Here is an 8105-nt window from a genome sequence, read left to right on the forward strand (position 1 = left end):
AGAACTGGATTCACATGCAAAAGAATTGAAGGTGGACTCCCTACCTCACACCACATATAAAAATTAACTCAAAATAGATCAAAGTCTTAAATTATAGCAGATAAAACTTCTAGAATAAAACATAGGCAAAAATCTTCATGACCTTGGATTTGGCAATGGTTACTTAGATTTGATACCAAAAGCACAAGCAACAAAAGAAAATTAGATTAATTAGACTTTATCAAAATTTAAACATTTTGTGCATCAGAGAATACTATCAAGAGAGTGAAAACATGATCAACAAAATGGGAGAAAATATTTGCAAATCATATACCTGATAAGAATATAGTATCAGAATATATAAAGAGCTCTTACAACTCAACAACAAAGAAGACAACCCAATAAAAAGTGGAAAAAGGACTTACATAGACATTTTCCAAAGAAAATATAAAAATGGTCAACAAGCACATGAATAAATAAATGTTCAATGTCATTAGTCATTAGGAAAATGCAAATTAAAACCATAATGGGATACCACTTCACACCCACTAGGCGCCATAACTTTTGGAAAAAAATTAAAGAAAAATAAGTGTTAGTGTGGATGTGGAAAAATTGAGACACTTGTACACTGCTAATGGGAATGCAAAATGATGCAGTCACTTTGAAAAACGATTTGGCAATTCTTCCAAAAGTTACAGAGTTACCATATGTTCCAGCAAGTCCATTCTTAGAAATATGCCAGAAAGAATTAAAAATAGGTATTCAAACAAATATTTGTACCAGAATGTTCACAGGGGTACTATTTACAATCGCCCAAAGGTAGAAATATCCTAAATGTGCATCAGTAGATGAATGGATAAACAAATAGTGGTATAGCCATCACAATGGAACTTATTCAGCCATAAAAAGGAGTGAAATCCTGATGTATGCCATAACATGATGAACCTTGAAAATATAACTGAAAGAAGCCAGTAACAAAAAGTCACATATTGTATGATTCCATTTATATCCAGAATATATCCAAATATCCAGAATAGGTAAATCCATGGAGACAGAAAGTAGACTGGTTGCCAGGGGCTGGGGAAAAAGGGACCATGGAATCACTGCTTACTGAACACAGAGTTTCCTTTTGGGTGATAAAAATGCCCTGGAACTCAATAGAGGTGATAGTTGTACAACATTGTGAATGTAGTAAATGCCACAGAATTTTACAATTTAAAATGGCTAATGGCTAATTTTTTTATGTTAATTGTTTCCATTTTTAAAAAAGAACTAATATTCCTTGATTCATAGCTTACTCTAGGAAAGAAAAGGATGAGCCAGAAAGTAAAGGTGTGCTCAAAGAATGACATGTGCCTGTCAAACAACTGGGCCGGCCAAATGGCACGTTGTGAGAAGACATGACCTTTATCACAATTGAGCAAAAGTTTATAATTTCATGTCTCCTGTTTCTCTCAATCCTATACTGTCATATACCAGATAGGGGTTTGCTCCTTGAGCCTGGGTCCCACAATGAGAAGACACATAGAACTGATGTGGGTCAAGCAAGTAGCCCCCCTACTGGACAATTTTTAAGTTTCCCTATAGAAATTTTAAGTCTCCTCTTTCCTAGTTTCTTAGCCCCTGGCTTTGATTACTCTTCTAATCAGTTTCTGAAACTTAGACTAAAGATTGCCTCTAGACCAGCGGTTCTCAACCTTCCTAATGCCCTTAATACAGTTCCTCATGTTGTGGTGACCCCCGACCATAAAATTATTTTCCTTTCTACTCTATAACTGTAATTTTGCTAGTTATGAATCGTAATGTAAATATCTTTTTGTTTTCCGATGGTCTTACGCGACCCCTGTGAAAGGGTCATTTGACCCCCAAAGGGGTCAGACCCACAGGTTGAGAACTGCTGCCTAGACTGAATCACAGAATCTCTCACCCACCCAGCTTTAGATAACTACTTAAAAGCCTGTGACTTCCCAACATTTCCCAAGCCATTCCAGACTTAACTCTTGGATAATCCCATCCCAGAGACTAAATAGGTTGTAACATTTCCCCAGGCAAGTATACTTGTTGATTGTAAACATTAAAGGCTAATGTTCTTTCCAAACCCATAGCCACCCAACATCAATAACTTTGAGCTCTGCTCTTTAAGAAATTTAGTAATTAAAATCTTCATTTAGGGGCCTTGGGAATGCAGAGGGCACCCCAGCAAGATTGCCAGTTGCAACCAAACAAGCCAACATTGTCTTCCAAGTGGATCTCAAGACCCCTTCCTCTCATGTGAGATCAGAGTTCTGTGAATCCCCCAAATAGGCAGGGACAGCTCTATGCCCCTGCCCAGCAGGAAGTAGATACCTTCCCATAGAGATTTTATGGGGATCACGTCTCTCAAGGGAAAAACAAGGCAGGCAGTTAGAGACAGGCATTGGGTCTCTGCATTCCTGCACGCCCCACAGAATGTGATGGCCAAAAAAACTGCCCCCCTCTACCGAAAACTTCTCCTTTTCATTGTAATTATCTATCCCTACAGGGAAACAAATGGGTACAGAATCCCTGACTGGATTAGATCAGTCACTCACTCCTGAGCAGTAAAGCCCATAACGACCTTAATTTCACCTGGGCCTCATTATACCATCATTATAATATCATATATATGCCCAGAAATTAATTAGTATCATTATAACAGACTGAGTTCTGGAAAGGAACATGAGCAGTCTAGAGATAATAGCCTGTTTGTTGTCAATCACAGTTGTCAATCAAGTGGCCCCATGCCCAGAGAGGAACAGCCCATTCTAGAGAAAGAAGGGATTAAAAACTCCCAAGGCCTGGCTAGTGGGTGCCTTTTTGAGCTTCTTTTGCCCGGCCCACTCCAACCTCTTTGCAGTGTACTTTTTCTTCTAATAATGGCCCTTGAGCCATTCTCTACTGTTCGGGCCTGCTTCTGGTTCTTTGAAATGTACTTTTCCTTCTAATAAACTCCTTTTCTGCAACTTTACCTCTCTGGTCCACATCTCCATTCTTCGGTTCCACAAGACCACGAATCCGGAACACACACAATCACACAAATCAAAAAATCCTATTTCAGGGCCAGCCGAGTGGCGCATTGGTTAAGAGTTGGCTTGGGACGCCAGCTCTGAGCAGCAGGGCCCCGGTTTGGATCCCTCATGAGGGCCAGTGACACTGCGCCCTCTACAGCTAAGATGGTGAACAACAGCTTGACCTGAAGCTGGGCTGCCATGCGTCGCCGGCGACAGCGTAGGCTGCAGCCCCTGTGGCAGTGGGCTGCTATGAGCTACCGAGTGGCTGGCAGCCAGCGTGAGCTGCTGTGAGCCACAGTCCAATGGCCGGCAAGCAACTGCTTCACCAGGGAAAAGCACAATGATAATACCAACATGGGCCAGTGAAGTGATGTCCTCAACAACTAAAGAACAAAAGGACAGCAACTTGTCTCTTCCCCTTCCCAGATTCCCCAACGCTGTTCCCCTCCCCCAATTCCCCAATAAAATCTTTAAAAAAAACCCTGTTTCGTAACAGACCAGTTTACTTATAGCCAAGGAAAACTAAGCCTATCACATAGTTGACACTCGGTACATTAAAATTTTTATATATATTTTTAAGTGCATCGAAGAAAAACAGCCTGAAAAGCTCACTAAACTGTTAAATGTATTGATTCAATTTTCACTTTGTTTATTTCTGTATTGTTTGAATTTTTTAAGGAATATGTACTACTTTCATAATTTTCTTTTTTTAATTACCCATGCTGTCCATTTAACATAGATAGCTTAGATTGTTATAATAAATTTATATATGTAATTATTTTTATATAATTTATTAATTTTTCAAGAAAAAGAAATCAATAAAAGTGAGTATTTTTTAAAAAGCACTTTGTACATATGCTATTACGTTTGTAGTTCTCATTGAAAATACAAGTTTAAGATTGTTAGGTTAAAAAGCAGTATCAGTTCTTAGCAATTTCAAAAAACCCTTTAATTATGTGAAGAATAGCTTCATAACAAATTAACTCCTCTCTAATCATCATTAATGCAAACTTGCTTAGTGAGTTAAACAGATCTGTGTCACATTTGTCACCCTATATAACTCTTATACCTTCTCTAAAATCTTATTTGATCCGAGCCTCCACAATTCTCAACTTCCTCCTCCATTTTGCCTGGGATGACACAGGGCTGGGGTTGAAAGACTGCTGAAGTATATTAAATCAGACTAACTGTAGACTAACTGAAGGACATTCTGCCTGAGGTGGTTAACTTGGTTCTCTTCACCTACAAACACTACTGTAAACACCATCCCCAAATATTTTATAAATACGGTCTAGATTGTCACCCCATGATATTGTATATGCTGCATTCCCAGAAAAAATAAACCTCGACTAGGAAACAAAATATTCCTTAAGATATTCGTTTTGGCTTAAAAGGAATTAATATGTCCTGGTGAAAAGACATAAAATGACAAATAAAAGTACAGTAAACATTAAAATTGACAGTACTAGTTTTAAAAATCATCATTTATGATTTATTTATGTTTAAAATATATTTGAGAAGTTTTAGTAGACTATTTATAGTCAATGTATAATATCAATGGAACTTTAAGCAATTACAGTTCAACTCCATGTAGTCTTAACTTTTCTTCTCTTCTGATTCCTGCGCCAATTTCAACTTTTCTTTTAATTCCTTCTGATCCCTGGAATACTGTTCAAATATTGGTTGATAAATATATATTCCTCCAGCAATTCCAAGGATGCTAGCAAAAAGAAGTTGTGGAAGGGTCAATCTCCTAGACATATTTTCAACAAACGCCGCACGGTGGAAAGGTGGTTTTGAAAAATTACACTCTGCTCAGGAAATCTCTTCAGGTCTGTGTACAAAGAAAACAGAAAGCAAAGCAATAAGTTAGTACACGATCCTTTTTAAAGATTTCCTGTCACTACTTCACTCCAGAGTAAACCATGCTTTTGTTATAAGTAAATATTATTTATTTATCTAAAATAGGTATATATACAGAGGGTGCCAAAAAAATGTATACATATTTTAAAAAAGGAAAAAACTGTTAAAATTGTAATAATATATACCGATAACAAAAGATGAATACAAGTCACATTTGACTTCTGCAATTACAATAGGTACTCAAAGTGGTTACCATCAGTGTTCAGGCACTTCTGATTATGGTGAACTACTGCTTGAGCAACATTGACCAAAGTGTCCACTTGTATACATTTTTTTGGCACCCCTGCTATATTTAAGCAGTGTGAGAAATGAGGGTTAGGGGATGGTGTAGGACAAAGCTAAATTCTATTACAGAATGTTCTCAATAGTTTTAAATGGATAATTTTCAAAATGGCAAAAGTAGGGGAGAGGGGAGGCATACTCTTTATGCCTTTAAAGGTTAACTACTAAAATAAAGTCCCCCCCAAAATTGAAAGTGATTGCCAATCCGATTTGGAAGTAGGAGAAAGAGAAATGTTACTTTTCATTATTGGCCCTTCTTTAGTATTTATATATTTTGGCAATATGTATGATCAAACACAATAATTTTTGTAAAAGGAGGCTATAAGATTTTATGAGTTCCCTTTGATGCTTTAGTAGGTACAAGTAGGCTTCATATGTAAATCATTTGCCATCTATTTTTGACAAAAGTATAACAGATTTGGCTGGTCTTAGTTCTAACAATAGAGGAATTAAGACTAGTACTTTTTGGAAAGCTATACTCCTTGTCAACATCTTAGTATCTGGAGAAACTAGGTAGATATTTATGAATGAGGAAAGCAGAGCAAAGGATTTACATGTTTTCATCATTATACCTTATTATACCAATATTTCATGGCCTCCTGGACCAACCCTGAAGGTCACAAAAATCATTAGTGGCAGAACTAATACTAAAAACTAGCTTGCCCTTAATATCGCTAAAATGTAATTTAAACTAATTTGGGAAAGAAAACCCTGTTTTCTCCTGGAATCTACAGTTAACTAGATAAATGACAATTTTGTCCAGCATGTTTTGGATCAAGTCTTCTCAGTGTAAAAAGAAAAAAAAGAAAAAAAAAGAGCTATTTGCAAGTCAGCTGCTTGGAAAACTGATAAACGACACCAAAATGGGAAGGTTATCCTTTTGCCACTAGCTGGCTAAGTGACCCGGGCCAAGTCATTTAATCTGTTTTGAACCTCATTTTACACATCTGTACAACAGGCTAAATCATCCCTACCCTGTCTACCTCCTTCACCAAGTAGTTATTGTGACATCGCCTAAACAGTGAAATGTTACACAAACATGTTTATAGCTATCATTACAGGCATACCTCGGAGATATTGCAGGTTCAGTTCCAGACCACCACAATAATGAGAAGATTGCAATAAAGCAACTCACACGAATTTTTTTGTTTCCTAGTGCATGAAAAAGTTATGTTTATAGTATACTGTAGTTTATTAAGTGTGCAATAGTATTATTTCTAAAAAAAAAAAAGTACATACCTTAAAAAACACTTTATTGCTAAAAAATGCTAACCATCATCTGAGCCTTCAGTGAGTCGTAATTTTTTTGCTGGTGGAAGGTCTTGCTTCGATGTTGATGGCTGCTGACTGATCAGGGTGGTGGTTGCTGAAGGTTGGGGTGGCTGTAGCAATTTCTTAAAATGAGACAACAATGAGGTTTGCCGCACAGATTGACTCTTCCTTTCATGAACGATTTCTCTGTAGCACGCAATGCTGTTTGATAGCATTTTACCCACAGTAGAACTTCTTTCAAAGTTTGAGTCAATCCTCTCAAACCCTGCTGCTGCTTTATCAACTAAGTTTATGTAATATTCTAAATCCTTTGTTGTCATTTCAACAATTTTCACAGCATCTTTACCAGGAGTAGGTTCCATCTCAAGAAACCACTTTCTTTGTTCATCCATAAGAAGCAACTCCTCATCCATTAAAACACTTGCTGCTTCACTTTGAGCTTTTATGTTACGGAGCCGGCTTCTTTCCTTAAACCTCATGAACCAACCTCTGCTAGCTTCAAACTTTTCTTCTGCAGCTTCCTCCCCTCTCTCAGCCTTCATAGAATTGAAGAGAGTCAGGGCCTTGCTCTGGATTAGGCTTTGGCTTAAGGGAATGTTGTGGCTGGTCTGATCTTCTATCCAGACCACTAAAACTTTCTCCATATCAGCAATAAGGCTGTTTCGCTTTCTTATCATACGTGTATTCAGTGGGGTAGCACTTTCAATTTCCTTTAAGAACTTTTCCTTTGCATTCACAACTTGGCTAACTGTTTGGCGCAAGAGGCCTAGTTTTCGGCCTATCGCAGCTTTGGATAAGCCTTCCTCACTAAGCTTAATCATTTCTAGCTTTTGATTTAATGTGAGAGACGTGCGACTCTTCCTTTCATTTGAACACTTAGATGCCATTGTAGGGTTATTAAATGGCCCAATTTCAATATTGTTGTGTGTCGGGGACTAGGGAGGCCCAAAGAGAGGGAGAGAGACAAGACGAGGAAGGGCCAGTCAGTGGAGCAGTCAGAACACACACATTTATTAAGTTCGCTGTGTTATATGGCCTCAGTGTGTGGCACTCCAAAACAATTATAACAGTAACACTGAAGATCACTGACCACAGATCACCATGACAAATAAAACAATAACGAAAAAGTTCACTACGAGGGTTACAAAAACGTCACACAGAGACACAAAATGAGCAAATGCTGTTGGAAAAAATGGCGCCGACAAAAATGCTCCACGCAGGGTCGCAAGAAACCTTCAACTTGTAAAAAAACCCGCAATATCTGTGAAGCGCAATAAAGCGAAGCGCAACGAAATGAGGTATGCCTGTACTATTATCATTACCACTCAGACACCGCCAACAGTTCAGCTCTCACTCCAAGGCACTGACCCCGCCTCCACCGGTCCCCGAAAAGGTGAACTCCAGTTCCTTCCAGCAGTTTCCGGAACCCCGCGCGCACACCCCCAAAACCAAAGGCGGTAGCAATCCCAAGTGAAGGGAAAGTGCGGGCAAGCGGGTCGCAAAGTGTAGAGACGCGGTCCAAACCTGAAGCACTCCACGGAGAGACCACGACCTTAGGGAGTTGGCGCAAGTCTCCCTTTCCCGGCTCCCTCCGCGCCTGCCCCTGACGGCGGCTCGCAG

At 38.7% G+C, this 8105-nt stretch overlaps 2 protein-coding genes across 7 annotated transcripts in view; both read right to left on the reverse strand.

Moving 5' to 3' along the window:
* Positions 1-8060, reverse strand: part of RAB27A (RAB27A, member RAS oncogene family) — a 98285-nt gene extending 90225 nt beyond the window's left edge. The window contains exon 1 of the mRNA XM_019665175.1: positions 8010-8060. The gene's annotated coding sequence lies outside the window, so the exon portion shown is untranslated. The remainder of the gene's footprint in view (positions 1-8009) is intronic.
* PIGBOS1 (PIGB opposite strand 1) lies at positions 4475-8093 on the reverse strand. 6 transcript variants are annotated; one of them, XM_019665223.1, is made up of 3 exons: positions 6453-6488; positions 6281-6365; positions 4475-4842 (listed from the first exon to the last, which is right to left on the reverse strand). In XM_019665223.1, exon 3 carries the CDS (start codon positions 4767-4769, stop codon positions 4605-4607), a length of 165 nt encoding a protein of 54 aa, XP_019520768.1. In that variant the 5' UTR covers positions 4770-4842; positions 6281-6365; positions 6453-6488; the 3' UTR covers positions 4475-4604. The 6 variants fall into 6 exon arrangements, with proteins under 6 accessions (XP_019520768.1, XP_019520762.1, XP_019520753.1 ...); XM_019665217.1 differs by lacking the exons at positions 6281-6365; positions 6453-6488 and adding an exon at positions 8010-8093; XM_019665208.1 differs by lacking the exons at positions 6281-6365; positions 6453-6488 and adding an exon at positions 7808-8073.
* Between the last annotated feature and the right edge of the window lie 12 nt (positions 8094-8105).

Source organism: Hipposideros armiger, unplaced genomic scaffold, assembly GCF_001890085.2.
Source record: "Hipposideros armiger isolate ML-2016 unplaced genomic scaffold, ASM189008v1 scaffold_12, whole genome shotgun sequence".
NCBI classification, from domain to species: domain Eukaryota; kingdom Metazoa; phylum Chordata; class Mammalia; order Chiroptera; family Hipposideridae; genus Hipposideros; species Hipposideros armiger.

What these genes read in the sequence shown, in the direction of transcription:
- PIGBOS1 (XM_019665217.1), bottom strand. Translation starts at nt 4,769, where the DNA reads ATGTCTAGGAGATTGACCCTTCCACAACTTCTTTTTGCTAGCATCCTT.